This window comes from Gekko japonicus, unplaced genomic scaffold (assembly GCF_001447785.1).
Source record: "Gekko japonicus isolate JY-2015 unplaced genomic scaffold, Gekko_japonicus_V1.1 scaffold1659, whole genome shotgun sequence".
In the NCBI taxonomy this organism is placed as follows: domain Eukaryota; kingdom Metazoa; phylum Chordata; class Lepidosauria; order Squamata; family Gekkonidae; genus Gekko; species Gekko japonicus.
The window spans coordinates 299,109-316,968 of NW_015167100.1; the positions used below are offsets into that span (position 1 = coordinate 299,109).

General features: G+C 44.6%; 1 protein-coding gene across 1 annotated transcript in view; it reads left to right on the plus strand.

Annotated features, from left to right (window-relative positions):
- LOC107111882 (zinc finger protein 420-like) overlaps window positions 1-16,046 on the plus strand; it is a 59,105-nt gene extending 43,059 nt beyond the window's left edge. Inside the window, exon 11 of the mRNA XM_015412928.1 lies at window positions 15,152-16,046. Coding sequence (XP_015268414.1) covers window positions 15,152-16,046 — 895 coding nt within the window. The remainder of the gene's footprint in view (window positions 1-15,151) is intronic.
- Window positions 16,047-17,860: the final 1,814 nt, after the last annotated feature.

The window sequence follows — 17,860 nt, forward strand, 5'->3', positions numbered from 1 at the left end:
CCCCTACTCTTGGACCCACTGCAAGGGATGGAGGTGTACCTGACCCACTCGAGAGTGAGTCAAGCAGAGTCCCCCCTCTTCAGAGGTGCCCTGAACCTCCTACGCCGCGGAGGTCTCAGCGAAGTCGCAGAGTGCCCACCTATCTAAGCGAATATGACTGTACATAGTGTTTTTGCTTAGGGGGGAGGGATTTGTTATGTATTGCATTGTATATAACTGCTATGTGAACTGTGCCATTGAGACTTGAATGTAAATACTGATGTGTGAATCGCCTGATTGAGATGCCATGTTGAGCTTCATCCTGGGCTAGGATCCTAATGTAACCAATAGGAGCCCTAGCCCAGAAAGTGCCTGCCAATCACCGTGCAGAGCGGGATCGCTTGTGATTGGTCGTTATTGCTTCAACCTCATAGGTTGTTATCTGTACAGGGGGTGTGGCTACATTAGCCGGGAGTTTTTAAATATAGACAAGCCAGTGTATGGTGGTGCTGATCTGTGATGGGTTCTGGCTGGCGATCGTTGTACCGTACCGGAGAAGTAACAGAGCTGAAGAATAAACCGCATTCTTGCTGAATCACTCTCCGACTTCTTTGTTAAGCTCACGACTTAACACCGAGAGTCTCATAGGCTCTCGGCTGCGGACCTGGCCCTCTGATTGGTGCGGGCTAGGATCCGCTTGGCTATTGTTCTACACGAACGAAGCTAAAGGCTTGTGCTTGACCGCATGGCCCAACAGTCGCGCACGTGGTAATTGCGGATACATTACAAGAACATAAGAGAAGCTGATGTTGGATCAGGCCAGTGGCCCATCCAGTCCAACACTCTGTGTCACACAGTGGCCAAAAATACCAGGTGCCATCAGGAGGTCCAGCAGTGGGGCCAGGACACTAGAAGCCCTCCCACTGTTGCCCTCCCCCCCAGCACCAAGAAGACAGAGCATCTCTTGTCCCAGACCGAAGCAACTTTCTGAACCCAGCCTCAGGAGCCCTTCTCTTGAACTAAAGGAGTACAGTTAAACTAGACTGGTTGAGTGAGTCTGAAAAACAGGGAGATTTATTTTCCCCCAGTGCTTTTGTTGTTTTTAAAAAGGGTCATGCCAATGGTCATATATATTGTAGCCAAAAGAAAGAAAGCACAAAGACTATTACACTCTGTGTCTGTGTGTGTGTGTGTATTCCTGTGTGTGTGTATATATAAGTATGAAATTACTTTATCGGGAGAGTAATTTTTACTCCGGAGTAAATATATATATTATTTATTATTTACTCCGGAGTAAAAATTACTCTCCCGATAAAATAGTTTATACAAGGCTTACAAAAATTATTTCGTTTGTGGACAACAATACATTCATATTAAGGCAACACATTAAAGCAACACATTCATCTACAGTCCCGCTCATATATAATCAGGGTCCCCACCCTCCTGGTGGGGACTGGAGATCTTTTAGGATTACAACTGATCTCCAGGGGGCAGAGATCAGTTCCCCTGGGGAAATGGCCACTTTGGAAGGTGGAGCCTATGGCATTATACCCCATTGAAGTCCCTCCCCTTCCCAAACCTCAGGCTGCACCCCCTAATCCCCAGATATTTCCCATCCCGAGGCAGCATTTTTAGGTTGTACTGATTCCACCAATTCCCCCTCAGGACTTGGGAGAGCCTTCCCAAAAGGTACTGGTGCTCACTACCGGTGAGGGCCACCACCAAGAAAGCCCAGTTCCCCCTAGAGACAATGTCAACCAGGAGAAAACAGGTCTTTCTTGGGGGTGGTCCTCCCCGAACTCCAAGTCCCAGAGTTCCTTGTGCATCGGCGGGTGGGAGGGGCACCGGGTGGGAAGGGCAAAGGAAAGCTCCATAAAACAGCTTGAGCAAGCAGGGCTGCTGCTTCTTCTTCTGGTGGGATCCGCAGGCCCCAAAGTGTATGTAAGTGAAACGAAAAAAGGCTTGCGAATTAAAGCTTTAAAGTTAATGGGTCAAACGTTTGCAGCTGCGTTGGTCCGTAAGCATTAAAAAATCAATAGATGGACCGGATATAATCCCTTGCGAATGACCCATCGACGAGTTACCAGATGGGTAGCAAACGTGTAGAATCTCGCGGCGGCGGCGTTATTAGTACATCCAACTCGCAGAGGCAGGCATTTTTCAGCCATGCAGTGTACGGAAGCGTACCCATCTTATAATGGGTACAGTCATGCAGTGTACCCATCTTCTATTTTCAGAAGGGAAGCAAACCCTTTTTCATAGCTCTTGAGACTGTGTGTCTGGGAGGAGGGAATGTGGCCGGGGAGGGGGGGGGCAGCGTGTGATGCAAGTCTGTGGCCCAAATGCACCAAGCCCAACATAATAAAAGTCTGGGTCCTGCCCAGTGTTCCCTCTAAGCTGAGTTAGTGTGAGCTAGCTCACATTTTTTTAGCCTCCAGCTCTCAGATTTTTGTCTAAGCTCAGGAAGGGATGGCTCCAGAGCAAACGAATTTATGCAGTAGCGAAACTGTTCACTCACAACTTTAATGTCAGCAGCTCACAAAGCACAATTTTTGCTCACAAGACTCCACAGCTTAGAGGGAACATTGGTCCTGCCCCCGCCCGTTCATTCCCCCCCCCCATCCCGTTTTATTGCAGGTCTCTTTCCACTCATGCGAGTTTTGGGGTGGTCCAGTGATGAAAAGAAGCACGTTCAGAATTAGAAAGGAAGAAAATTGGGGGGGGGGGGTCAATTGCAGATGCACCTTCCTGCCTCCCCACTTCCCCCCTCCCCAAGAAGTCTCTCTGTACAGGAGCTTTGCAGGTTTCGTTTGGAAGCACCCAGTTTTCAGGTGCCGTTTACGGACAGGGTGAGGGGGTGAAGGGGGTGGGAGTGTTGTTTTTTGGGGAAAGAAGCCATTAAAGCAAGAGAGAAATAGAAATAGGGTGGAGGAGAGTTCGACTCAAGTTGATGAAGTTCGATGAAGGATTGTGCTTTTGGTGCGTTTGCATACTGTAGCTTTGCTGGGAAAATTAACTCCACACAGATAAGATTAGCAGCAAATTAACGGAGTGCAGATATTTTTTTATGGCACTTGGAATCCATGTGTATCCTTTTGGCACTCTTAAGTGCACGATCCCCCCCCCCCATCCTCCATTGCGTTCTAGGAATTTAGGGAAAGTGGTGATTTCATGAGTAACGTGTAAAAAGGTAAAGGTTCCCTTGCTCGAAAGCCAGTCGAGTCCGACTCTAGGGTGGGGGTGCTCATTTCCGTTTCAAAGCCGAAGATCCAGCGCTGTCCGAAGACGTTCCTGTGGTCATGTGGCCGGCATGACTAAACACCAAGGCTGTTACCTTCCCACCAAAGTGGTCCCTATTTATCTACTTGCAATATCTTGCTTTCGAACTGCTAGGTTGGCAGGAGCTGGAACTAGAGATGGGAGCTCACTCCGTCTTGCGGCACCTGGGTCTCGAACTGCTGAACTACTGACCTTCCACAGCCTGCAGTTCAGCATCTTAACCACTTGAGCCACCGCAGCTGTATGCAGTGTATGCAGCTGTAAATTACTGTGACCATCTTACATTTTAATAATTGCAAACAATTTGATTGTTTCTACAATTAATTTTTTTTTAATTGTCTTTCTCTTTTAGAAGTAGAAAAGAGGAGGAGTCTAGTAAAACCTTGAAGGCTAACACATTTTGTGGCAGGGAAGGAGCTTTCGTGAGTCACTGCTCAATTCTTCTTCAGGTTGGATTCTTGTACTTTTCTGCTGCTGCAGACAAACGCAGCTATACATCTTGATCTATCTCCATGGAAGGGTCTCTGAAGAAGGGTACAGTGAATCATGGAAGCTCCTACCCTGTCACAGACTTTGTTAGTCTTTAAGGTGCTGCTAGACTGTTGCCCTTTTCTACTGCTATAGACAGACAAACAGGGCTGCCCATCTTATCTTTCAGGCTTGCCCTTGTTTTGTTAACACGTGGTTATTGTGTGTATCTGTTGTTTGATTCATTTCAAGTCCACCTTTCTTACCGAGACCCAGAGGTAGATTGCGAGCATGATAAGAAAACGTTTCCAGTGAATGAGTAAACAGATTACAAAATATCATGAAGTCAGACAATTAGTGAGTGGATTGCAAGATGTAGTAACATTTCAGACTAAGAGCAAAAATTCTTAATAAGACAACATAATGCAGCTGTGAATAACAGCGTAATTTTGTTTTGAGTAGAGTCAAAACCCATAGATTTCTACGGAGTCATTCTGGACAGGAGGGTATGGGGACAGGCCCCCTTGTCCAATTTTGTGCACATCTTCCATGGAGATTTTTTTCCTTTCCATCGACATTAGGGACTGGGAAGAGAATTCTTTATTCCAGAATGCCTACTGGTCTTGTTTCCTTCAGGGAATGAATGGCAAAACTTGTGACTGGGGATGTGTGTAAAGGAGAATTTAAAGGGTTGCTCCATTCAAAGGAAGTCTGAGGACATGGTCAGGTTCCTGTCCCTTCCATCATTAGGAAGGAAGGGGAATTTTGGTGTAGTGGTCAAGTGCGCTGACTCTAATCTGGGAGAACCGGGTTTGATTCCCCACTCCTCCACTTGCACCTGCTGATGTGACCTTGGGTCAGTCACAAGCTCTGGCACAGCTGTTCCTGAAAGAGCAGTTTGTGTCAGAGTTCTCTCAGCCCCACCCATCTCACAGGGTGTCTGTTGTGGGGAGGGGAAGGGAAAGGAGTTTGTAAGCCGCTCTGAGACTCCAAGTGAAGGGCGGGTTATAAATCCAATCTCTTCTTCTTCTTCTCTTCTTCTCTCAGTCCTGTGTGATCCTGCCAAAATTCCTACACAAGGAATACAAGTTCAGGAGCCCCCCCCCCCAATCCTGTTATGCTTGTCAGATTGTGAGGAAACGTTGCCGTGTCTCCTTGCCAGCTGTTTTTGACTGAAATAGAACTTCCACATTTCAATGCAGTTTTATTTAAAATACGTTAGGCAGAGAGTGATTACCACGTGGAATTCACTGCAACAGGAAGTGGTGGCGGCTACAAGCATGGACGGCTTCAAAAGGGAATTAGATAAGCATATATGGAGCAGAGGTCCATCAGTGGCTATTAGCCACAAGGTATAGATAGGGGCTCTGGGGCAGTGATGCTCTGTCTTCTTGGTGCTTGGGGAGGGGGTCAACAGTGGGAGGGCTTCTAATGTCCTGGCTCCACTGGTGGACCTCCTGATGGCACCTGGTATTTCTGGCCACTGTGTGACACAGAGTGTTGGACGGGATGGGCCTTTGGCCTGATCCAACATTGGCGTCTCTTATGTTCTTAATGGAGGGGAGGCATCAGTCTCTGCTTATGGGTTTCCCAGAGGAATCTGAATGGCCACTCTCCAAAATGGGAGGCAGGGCTAAATGACCTGATCCAGTAGGAGCCTCTTTTTCTCTTCTAGAAACTTCGCTTCGCATTACACCGTCCTGTGAATCACCTCACAGGTTGTTTATGTCTCTCCTCCAGGGCGACCTGCTCTCTGCCAGTCTGGGAAAGCCAGCGGCTTCTCTGTCACCATCCCTTCTTTGGACAGAGACCCACTGTGGGGAAACATGTCTGAGGGGGCCAAGGACAGGACTGTTCTGGCATTCACCGGCTGAAGTTATCAGTGCTGTGAGACTTGGGGCCCATCTGACGTGTAGAGTAGGCCTCCTTTTTAAGGTAATTCTCACACAAAGATAATTCTGTTTCTTTCTCTTCTGCTTTCCCCAAGAATGTCCAAAGCTGGTGAACTGTTTAGAGTGTAAAACTAGAACCTGGGAGACCCAGGTTCAAATGCCCACTCTCCTGTGGAAGCTTGGGCGAGTCACCCACACTCAGTATAACCTCCTTTACAGAGTAGTTGTGAGGATAAAATGGAGAGGAGAAGAAAAATGAAAGCTGTTTAGGAGTCCCCTTTGGGCAGGAAGGCAGCACAGACTGGGAGGGTGGGAATATCTCCTCATTTAAAACAAAGGGAGTGTAAGAACCTCCCTGAGCTATCGAAGCCAGTGCGGTTTAGTGAATTTCTGACCAGGATCTTGGAGGCTGAAGATCAAATTTCCACTCTTCCATGGAAGGTTACTGGCTGACTTTGGGCCAGTCGCCTGGTCTCCACCTGTGAGGACAAGAGAACAATGTAAGCCGCTTGGGGTCCCCTTCGAGGAGAAAGATGGGCTATAGATGAGGTAAACCAATCAAGATAAATGTGTCTCCCACAGGTCGTGGAAGAGCCTCAGAGCCGGGTTCCAGAACGTCTCCTCTTTGGGGTGGAGTGGAAACACTGAAGATGCAACCAGCTCAGGTAAGGGATGGATCACCTATGAAGAGATGTGTGAAGAGAAGCTTGATGCCTCCCTTCCCTCCAGCAGGGCTGGAAGGAACCGTTTCTGTTTTCCTTTGTAATTTGGAACCTTTTCCTTTTTATAAGCCACCTTGGATTTCTCCACAGAGAAAAGGGGCCTAATAGGCTTAAAGAAAGAAAGAAAATGTATTTCTGTGCCTTTCTGATAACTGCAAGATAACACAGCAGCCTGTTCAGGAGGACATGTGGTCCACCGAACTTCTTCCAGTGGGATGCCTATAAATTCCCCAGGCAGGTTTTCTTGTATTTCCGTGGTGTTTCAAGTATTCCTTGAAGGCAGAGCTCCCTCTTGGGGTAACAAGAACTTGAGATGAAGGGTCTGGATGAGGAGGAGGGTCCATGGTGGAGCACCTGCTTGGCATGCAGAAGGTCCCAGGTTCAATCCTTGGCATCTCCAGTTAATAAAAGGATCAGGCAGGAGGTGATGTGAAAGACCTCGTCCTGAGGTCCTGGTGAGCTGCTGCTAGTCAGAATAGATGACCTTGGTGAACCAACAGTCAGTGGATTTACAGTCCAGCAAGGGTCTGACTCAGTAGACAACAGCTTCAGATGTTCCAGTTTTAATATCTGCAGCTGCTTGAAGAGGGGCCTTGGCTCAGCGGTAGAGGACCCATCAAGCTTGATGGGATAAAAGATCTCAAGGGATGCGACCTTCTATGGCAATCAAAGAGCCAGAGAAAAACAACTTCAATTTCTAATATTTATCTGCAGACCACTCTCCGTTTATGGGACAAATGGAAGACTGGTCTAGTACGTAAATTTTCTACATTGTCGACTCTAACTGGACATGGTTGGTTTCCAGAAGATCTAGAAAATATAATTAAAAAATGGAGAAGTCAGGGACTTTATTTAATCAAAGATATACTACATGAAGGTGAACTGTTGCCAAAGCAAGATCTTGAGACTTTGATTGATCAAAAGATCTCATGGATCCATTACTTTCAACTGCACTCCAAATTTTCCGAAAAGAATTTCAAAACTGATTTGAAGGAGAAAGAAACAGGTTTCGAGGTCGTATTAGCTCGGGACAGTGCTACGCTGAGACATAAACTATCTATAATATATCAACTTTTAATTCGGAGGGATAATAAATATATGATTAGTACGATGAAGAAATGGGATTCGGACTGTATGATGTCTTCAACAGAACAGGACTGGGACTCAATGTGTGCCTTTACCACAAGATATATTAAATTTCTGCCACTCCAACTACAATATCTGAAATTGATTAACCGATGGTATTTGACTCCAACGCGACTGGCACATATTTACAAGACTAACAATAATTTATGTTGGAAGGGATGTGGTAGGACTGCAGGATATATCCATTGTTGGTGGTCATGCCCTAGAGTCAGGCGCTTTTGGGTACTTATTAGTGCTGCCATCCAAGATATAACAGGTCTCAATCTACCGGAAACACCTGAAGCATTATTACTTCATAAAACACTTGAATCTATTTTACAATCTTCAAACAAACAAATAGTCCTGACTCTACTTGCCTTAGCAAAGATGGAAATCGCGGCTAAGTGGAAGGATAGTAGGGATCCCTCTATCTCAGCTTGGCAAAATAGGATATGGGACTGCTTTATAATTGCTAAATTGACTGATAAAATCCTACGAGAAACACATACCACCTATAAATCACGACTGTTTCATACTTGGGCACCAATCCTAGACTACCTGAAGTCGCAAGCTGTGATTCCCGCTACGGCTGATAATTTGGACCTGATAAATCTCTGATTAGCCTCATGTTAGGTCTACAGTCTGTTCTGTGGAGTGTAGTTATAGTAATTTATTCAGTTAGATCCTTGTTGTTTTATAAAGTAGCTTATATGAACCTTTTTTTAATTATGGGGGGGTGAGGGGAACCCGGGGGATTGTTGAAGTTATTTTTAATGTAAATTTTTCATATTTTTAAATTATTTAAAAAAAAAAAAAAGCGCGGTAGAGGACCCGCTTGGCATGCAGAAGGCCACAGGTTCAATCCCCAGCATGAGTCTGGAGAGCCTCTACTGGTTGGACTGGACAGGACTGACCTTGGTAGAAGAGTGGGCTGGTTCAGCACAAGGCTGCTTCATGTATTCTTTTTACTGTATGGTGAGCAAAAGCATCTTTGGGCAGGAGTAGGTGGGTTAGTTGTGAGATGATCAGTTGTGAGGAAAAAGTATCTTCTTTCTTTTCCAGTGTCCGGTTTCCTTCGAGGAGGTGGCCGTGCGTTTCACGAAGGCCGAGTGGGCGCTGCTGAATCCTGACCAGAGAGCTTTGTATAGAGACGTCATGGTGGAGAACTATGGGAATGTGACCTCTGTGGGTGAGGCTCCCTCTTGTCTTGCTTGATCGATCTCCAAATCCCATTTTAATGGACCTGGAAGTTGTGCGTCCCCTTGAAATGGATCATGAATGGCATTACAGTCCTGCCTGTATATTGGTTGGACCTGGCGCTTGTGACAGATGGCGACATCACTCTGTTGTTCTCCTCCTGTCCTTGCCCTCTAATGAGTCAGCAGCCTGAGGGCCAGGCCCTGTGTTTAAGGATTCCGTGGGTCTTATAGAGCCTTCCTCAGCCCAATAGGGCTAGAAAGGATTAACAGCAGTTAGTGTGTTAATAGGCAGGTCTACCTGGTGCAGTTAAAAGTTCTACCACCAGACACATCCAATGGCACACTGAGCTCTTTTCATCCTGCTCGGCCGGGAGGTGTGGAGGCCTTATCTGGTTAACAGTTATGGTTTCTAAATGAAGCTGGATAACTTCTCCATGCTGACATTTGTTAGAGCTGCCTCCATGCAAACATTTTGCCCAGCTTTGGCTTCCAAATTGGACATTGTCATCTAACTGCCCATTTTCCAAGTTTCCCCCTGTCTTTGTCCCAGTCTTTCCAGAGATCAGCGCCATCCTCCCTCCCAACAGCCCTTTCTGGCTGCCATTTTCTCTGCATATCGCCAGGGCCCAGGCTCATCAGATTTCAGACGTTAACCAGGGTCAGCCCTGGCCAGTATTTAGAAGGGAGACCACCGAGGAATACCAGGGTCATAATGTCGAGGCTAGCAATGGCAAACCACCTCTGAACATCTTTTGCCTTGAAAACCCCATGAGGTCATCATAAATCAGCTGTCATTTGACAGCCAGAAAATAAAAAAAACAGCTGAGGGCTTTTTAAAAAACCGGTGATTGCTGTAATGCAGTAATGTTTTAATAATCTACAGTAATTGAATTCCCAGTTGTTTTTTCAAAAGCACATCTCTGCACTTTTTATTGTGGAGATATAAGGGGAAAGGTGCAGGTGGTTTTTGTATAGATTGTCTTTTCTTCTCTGTCAACAGTTAGGCGTGGTCCTTTCCCACTCTTGAGTGGACTGATTACTCTTGATTGATATCTTGTTTAAAATGGAGGTCTCTTTGTAACGTCTGACTTAATGCTACTTGCTTAATGGATGTTCGCTTTATGCATCTGAAGAAATGAGCTCTGATTCATGAAAGCTTATGTAGGAATAAATCTAGATGGGTAGCTATGTTTGTCTGTAGCAGCAGAAAAAGAGCAAGAGTCTAGTAGCATGTTAAAGACTAACACAATTTGTGGTAGGATCTGAGCTTCCATAAGTTCTGAAGAAGTGAGCAGTGACTCACGAAAACTCATTCCTTACGAATAGATCTGCCAATGGGATGGCACGCGTATATGTGGTATGGAAAAGACAAAATTCATTCTTGTTTCCATACAAACATCATAAGAAATGCCTTAATGAAAGTTTGGAACATCATAAAACATAAGTTTTATAGTAAAGTTCCTCTATGGATCTCTCCACTAGAAGCTTTTGTAAAACCCTCAGTAATGACAGGAGAAGCCAAAATAACATATGGTAGCCTTTTAAATGAAAAAATGGAACTCAAAAGGGAGGACTCACTAAAGGAACAAAATATCAACTTAACTTGGTGGGATCGAAATATAATAAATGCAAGATTTATGATTGATAAAAAAATAGGTTTCTATACTAATCAGAATGAAATAGATAAAATTTGGCTCTCCTCTAGCGATAAATTAATTCAGAAACTATATTCCATACTACTGGAGGAAGAATTAGAGAAAGAAAATATTAAGAAGTCAATGTTAACTTGGAACAAAGAGATAGGGATTACCCTAAAAGCAGATCAATGGAAAAAAACCTGGAGATCAATAAAATACATGAAGGCAATCCCCTATAAAGAAAACATTTACAAAATGTTTTACAGATGGCATTGGACCCCTGAAAAAATTGCTAAATGCTTTCCCCAGTCCTCTGCTGGAGATGTAAAAAAAATGTAGGTACATATCTTCATATCTGGTGGAGATGTGATAAAATACACTCCTACTGGAAAAAAATACACAAAACCCTAAGAGAAGTATTTAAAATAAATATTCCTTTAAAACCCGAAACATATCTATTAAATATGATCCCAGACAGTGTAAAAAACCATAAGTCAATTATAATATACATTCTGACAGCAGCAAGAATACTGATAGCAAGGCGGTGGAAATCGAAAGATATACCATCTATGAAACAACTTAAACATAAGATTTTGGACGTTGCGGAAATGGATAAACTGAGTTTGGAACTGAACAATAAACCTGAGAATGTATTTTGGAAAAGATGGAAAACAGTATACGACTGGCTAAAACATAAAAGAAAAGTTTGAATTGTAAGCTAAAAGCTAGTGGAAAACATTTTGGAAATCGAAAGACTTTTTTTTTTTGGAAATGTATAAATGAGCTATTCTTTACTATATTTTATGTATATAATGTAAAGGTGAAAATATGGAAAATAAATTTATAAAAAAAAAGAAAGAAAGAAAACTCATTCCTTACTGCAGATTTTGTGAGTCTTTAAGGTGCTACTGGACTCTTATGCTTTTCTACAGGTATAAGTCTGTTAGTCTTCAAGCAATCCCTCTGGACTTGTTTTAATTTCAGTTCTTACAAATCTAAAGGCACAAGCCTGGATAAATTCTAGGGCATAACTCACCTGAGAGATTTCTGTTGTTGCTTAAAAAGAGAAATTGAAGTTTTCCCCTCATGCTCATCACACTCCATCTGAGGAGCTGCACTGATTTGCGGGCAAAGTGCCAGAGCAGGTGCCTGAATCAGACAGACTGGATGCAGTGTGGCATGAATTGAGAACTTTGGAAACTGTAGATTTCCTACCTTTAGATTTTCACTGGTTAAGAGGCAAATTATAGACATTTTGGGGAGGGGGACACAGTGACATTACTTAAGAACTTAATTGTTTTATCCTCTAATATTTTTATGGCCTCAGGCCAGCAGCACCTTGAAACCTGATTCTTCTTTGTCTGCCAGAAGATCCACCATAAACGGGTGTGACAAGGTCTTAAAAGGATTACCTGAAAAGTCTGCCTTTTCTCTTTCTATCTCTTTTTTTAAAAAAAATTGTAACATCCAGCCCGATGGAAGAGTTCTCATGAACCCGAATGCTTACACACTGTTATGTGTTGTAAGGTCGGTCCTAAGGCATTACACAAATTGCGCTCTTGACTTTTTGGATTCTCCTGCCAACCTAGCAGTTCGAAAGCAAGAAATTGCAAGTAGATAAATAGGGACCACTTCGGTGGGAAGGTCACAGTGTTCCGTGCGCCTCGGTGTTTAGTCATGCTGGCCACATGACCACGGAAACGTCTTCGGACAGCGCTGGCTCTTCAGCTTTGATGAGCACCGCAACCCTAGAGTCGGATTCGACTGGCTTTCGAACAAGGGAACCTTTACCTTTACCTTTTTGGATTACACCACTTAGGGCAACTTGAGAAATGCTTTGCTTTGTTTTCTTTTAATCTTGATGCTTTCCCTTAGTATTAAAGGTCCAGAAGGCCTTTAGACCCAGAATCTACACCTCAGTCTGGCAGAGGCTTACAAAGCAGCCCATCCTTAGAGACAGTGCTCATTTGAGGGGAGGGCAGATAATCCTGCGGAGGGGGAGGGTCACATCAGCTGACTGTCCAATTTAGATTCTGGTTAGTGATGAACAGAACATTTTTCCAGGAAGGCTTAGAAGACAACGGAACATCTCAAGGCCCTTTAGAGAGAAGGGGACCTGTACAGGCTCTGAGTATCAGGTGCCAGAGGTCAGGCAAGGCAGGGTCGTTCAGTCCAAGGTCAGGGTTCCAGACGTCAGGAAAGGCAGTTGTTGAGTCCAAAGTCAGGTTCCAAAAATCAGGCAAGGTAGAGTCAGTGGGTCAGAGTTTATTGTACACGTTGTGTCTACACCTAACAGCCTCTCCTGGCTGGTTTTGTAGCCATCTACCTAAGGGTCAGGCTTGCAGCTGGCTGCTCAGAAGCAATCCTGCAACTACTCATCTGTGTTATCAGCAAGCAGCTGGCGTCAGGCCAGGAGTCGTGCACTTTGCCATCTTGTCTGTAGCTCTGTTCTCAGCCTTCATCTGCAGCGCTCTAAGGATGTAGGTGATACTGGTGGACTGGGAAGGGCCAACTGAGGTTCACCTGTTGAACCAGGACTGGAGGGTGTGGGTGGCTCTGCACCAGCAGTTGACTGTGAATCCGGACAGGCCTCCAGCTCAGTTTCCTGGTGGTCAGTTTTTGTTGACTCAAGGTTGGCTACACGGGGTCCCTGTTTTACCAAGGAGCCTCTTCCTCTGAGGAGTCCTCGCTATTGTTGAGCCCTGGCTGACTCATGACAGGACCCCTTTGAAGAAGGACGGAGAGGATTGGCCTCTCAGTTGAGAGGCTGAGAGAGGAATGGCTAAAAAGAACCATGCCTGTCTTGATCCCCAGAATGGGATTCCTAACTGGTGCATCTATCCAAGTTTCATGAACCGGAATATCGATGCTTTCAGGACTCTGTGGTGGCTTCTTTTACATACTCACCTGTGGGGATTAGGAACTTTTCTTCTGTCTTGTGGTCTTTCAGAAGGTGAATGTAGAAATGGATGATGTAGGAAGGCCTGAATTTTTTGTAGTAACTAACTAGTCCGTTTGTTTCCTCCGAAGCAATTCCCAAGCCTGGCCTCATCTCCTGGCTTCAGGAAAGCAAAGCACCGTTTCCATCGGACCCCGAAGATGAGGAGAGGTCGGCAGGTGGGTGCTTAGAGGCGTGATGGGCAATGCTCCCTCTAAGCTGTGGAGTCTTGTGAGCAAAAATTCTACCTTGTGAGCTACTGGTGTTGAAGTTGTGAGCGAGCGACTTGGCTGCTGCATAAGTTAGCTTGCTCTGGGGAGCCGTCCTTCCTGGGCTAAGATGAAGATGTGTGAGCTGGAGGCTAAAAAACTGTGAGCGAGCTCACACTAACTCAGCTTAGAGGGAACACTGGTGATGGGCCTCATTGTTGGCTGGGCGTTGATCTATTTCCTTGGAGGGCAGCTAGATGTTTCGAATGACCCTGATCACCCAGACAGTGAGCTCAGGTACCCTCGGAATACCTCCATTCCACCTACCTTGGAAGTATCTCCTCATTCTGGACTGTCTACATTGCAGGAACACATTTTCAGGATTCTGCCTCCTACTTTGGTGCAGGCAAATAAAATCACTTCTTAAAAATCATTAAGGTGAAGAAAAGCACTTTATAAAACCCAGAGCTAAAATAAAAAAACAAACATTGGGTGGGAAGGAAAAATCACTGAGGGAATCCCAAACGAAACAACAACAATGCTACAGCCGAGACAGCCCTATCCTGAATTGCCCCTGCCTCATCTAAGAAAGCGAGGCACTTGAAGTAGAGCGTTTGAAGATGTCCACAGTGATCAGGTAGGTTCATAGGTCAGTGGAAGTCATTCAGGGCCCTTGATAACAGAAAATTCAATACATTTGGTCTGCCAACTTAATGGACATGCTGCACATCTAAGGCATCTAAAATGTCCATTAGGACTGTTTTCAATGTTAGCATCCACCTTTAGGTCTGCGTGGACCAACAAATCCTTAATGGTAGAAGTTTTCCTAAATCCTATAAAGGGTTTGCAGTTGCACCCTGGCACATCACTTAAAATGTGCCAATGTTTAAGGACAACCTTCTTAATGGAATATGCCAGTGAGGTGTAGTCGATAGCCCAACTTCTGATATTGAATTTTCTGAGACCAAATGTATTGAATTTTCTGATAATAATTTTAAGTTTGAACTTAAGAGCTGTTCTCTGATAAACCTTTCTTCAGCACTATCTGTGAGTGTTTTATATTTTTTAAAAATGAAATAAATGAAACCACTCATATGAAAGCCTTTAGTCTAAATATATTTGGTAGTTATATACTTAAATATCATTGAGCTGCTGTGTCAAAAACTGTTGAGGGCTATTAAAAATATCTGCAGGGAAGCCGTGAAACTCTTCAGATGAAAACCATTGACGAGGCGTGCCGAAGTTGCTTGTATCCCATTGCCAGTTTAGAAACCAGATTAAAATGGAGGAAAGAACTTGGTCATGCTGCAGAAGAGTTAGCTCTGTTATGGCTGCAGATTATAGACTCATTTCCCCTTCTAATCAGAAGTCTTTGTTCCACCAGGTCACAGGCAGGAGGACGAGACTTATAGTGAGCGATGCGCGATATCTATCAAAACGACTGGTCATGAAGTGGAAGAAAACCCTTCCAGGAATCAAGAACAGTCAAAGAGGAAGGATGAAAGCAAATTAGAGCCTGTAGTTTTCCAGACTGGGATCCTTCTTGAAAATCCATCCCGAGAAGAATATGGCAAAGGAAAGAGGAGGAATAAGCATTCTGCAAGCAGTGCAATATTGAGATGTGAATCCAACTTTTCTTCCCATCAGAGAATCCATGCAGAAGCTGAAATGTACAAATGCTCTGAATGTGGGAAAGGCTTCAGCAGGCTCATAAGCCTCACTTCTCATCAGAGAATCCATAAGAGGGAGGAGCGTTCCAAGAGTTCAGACTGCGAAAACTCTTTTGGTCTGAGTGAAAACCTTACTTCCCATCAAAGAACCCACAGAGGGCAAAAACCATGCCAGTGTCCAGAGTGCGGCAAGAGGTTCAGGTGTAGCAGAGCTCTTACTTTGCATCAGAGAATCCATTCAGAGGAGAAACAATACAAATGCTTGGAATGTGGAAAGGGCTTCCGCTGGCGTTCAAACCTCAGTGTTCATCAGAGAACCCACTCAAAAGAGAAACCATATAAATGCTTGATTTGTGGGAAGAGCTTCACTCTCAGTACAAGCCTCACTTCCCATCGGAGAACCCACTCAGGGGAGAAACCCTACCAGTGCACAGTGTGTGGGAAATGCTTCAGTCAGAGTCCACATCTTACTTCCCATCGAAGAATCCATTCTGGAGAGAAACCCTATAAATGCCAGGAGTGTGGAAAAGGCTTCAGCCAGAGCTCACACCTGACTGTACACCAAAGCATCCACACAGGAGAAAAGCCATATAAATGCTTGGAGTGTGGAAAGAGTTTCCGTCTCAGCACACATCTTAAATTGCATAAAAGAATCCACACAGGGGAGAAACCATATAAATGCCTGGATTGTGGGAAAAGCTTCAATCAGAGCTCAAGCCGTAATGTACATCAAAGAATCCACACAGGGGAGAAACCATTTAAATGCTTGCAGTGTGGAAAGAACTTCTCCAGTGGCACACAGCTTATAGCACATCATACAATCCACACCGGAGAGAAAAAATATAGCTGTAGGGACTGTGGGAAAAGATTCAGGTGGAAATGTGATTTTACACACCATCAAAGAACACACACAGAGAAGAAGTCATAGAAATGATCTGACCAAGAGTTTTTGAAATACAAAAAGCCTTATGGATGTGAAATTAGTCACAGAGGCCCCGAATTATTAAATGATTAATTAGTTAAGAATTTTTTATTTTTCAGTGAGTCCTCAAACCTTAGGATACAGCCAGGAATCTAATAAGGGAGAAATGCTCAAGAGAACTGTGGTAAACCTGTTCATTCATAATCACTCTTCAGGGGGTAGATGCTCTGTCAACATTAAAATAAAACTATTTGCTCTTCATGGGTTTAGCTGATAACCCCATGAGACAATAATGGCACCAAATAGCCCCAAGGATTTAATGTCTCAGGAATGTACTTGCAGATGGGAAACTCCCCACAAAGGGCTGCAGATTCACTCTTGCGTGTCGAGCCTTCTGCAGCCCAGCATTGAGTCCTTTGTTTCCAGTGAGTGAAGTTCATTGTTTATTCACCTCCTGGTTTTCAGCCGAGTCATCCTGGCACATCTCTGGGCCATTCTCCATAGGCAGAGAAGATGCCCATATCTAAGCCTTTTCAGGTTTGTCTTCTGTCTTGAAAGCAGAGAGGCTGCTGTTACCTGTCATGGCTGTCCCGTGTGTGTTAAGTGTCCTTGTTCTTTTCAATCACAGGGTTGAGTCCAACTCTTTGTGACCCCATGGACCACATCACACCAGGCCCTCCTGTCTTCCGCCATCCTCCAGAGTTTGCTTAATTTCATGTTCATTGCATCGATAACACTGTCTAACCATCTCATCCTTTGCCGGCCCCTTCTTCTTTTTCCTTCAGTCTTTCCCAGCATCAGGGTCTTCTCCAGTGAGTGCTCCCTTCTCATTTGGTGGCCAGAGTATTTGAGCTTCAGCTTCAGTATCTGTCCTTCCAGGGAACAGTCAGGGTTGATTTCTTTTAGGACTGACTGATTCAATCTCCTTGCTGTCCAGAGGACTCTCAAGAGTCTTCTCCAGCACCATAATTGAAAGCATCTATTTTTTGGCGCTCAGCCTTCCTTCTGGTCCAACTCTCACAGCCATACATTACTACTGAGAATACCATTGCATTGACCATACAGACTTTTGTGGGCAGGGTGATGTCTCAACTTTTTATTATGCTGTCTAGGTTTGCCATCGCTTTCCTCCCAAGGAGCAGGCGTCTTTTAATTTCATGGCTGCGACTCTCTCTCTCTCTCTCTCTCTCTCTCTCTCTCGCTCTCTCTCTCGCTCTCTCCAAGCCAACTTTTGCACTCTCCTTTTTCATCCTTATCAGGAGGCTCTTTAGGTCCTCTTCACTTTCTGCCATTAGAGTGGTATCGTCTGCATATCTGAGGTTGTTGATCTTTTCCCCAGCAATCTTAATTCCCGCTTGTGATTCATCCAGGCCAGTATTTCGCATGATGTACTCTGCATATATATTAAATAAGCAAGGTGACAATATACATCCTTGTCGTACTCCTTTCCCTTTGCTAAACCAATCAGTTGTTCCATATCCGGTTCTAACTGTCGCTTCTTGACCCTTATACAGATTTCTCAGGAGACATGTGAGGTGGTCTGGTACTCCCATCTCTTTAAGGACTTGCCACAATTTGTTGTGATCCACACAATCAAAGGTTTTAGCATAGCCAATGGAGCAGAAGTAGATGTTTTTTCTGGTCCTCCCTTGCTTTCTCCATAATCCAGCGGATGTTGGCCATTTGATCTCTAGTTCCTCTACCTCTTTGAAACCCAGCTTGTACCTCTGGAATTTCTCTATCCACGTACTGCTGAAGCCTAGCTTGTACGATCTTGAGTGTTCTAAACAAAGCTATTTCCAGATGGCTGCAGATAATCC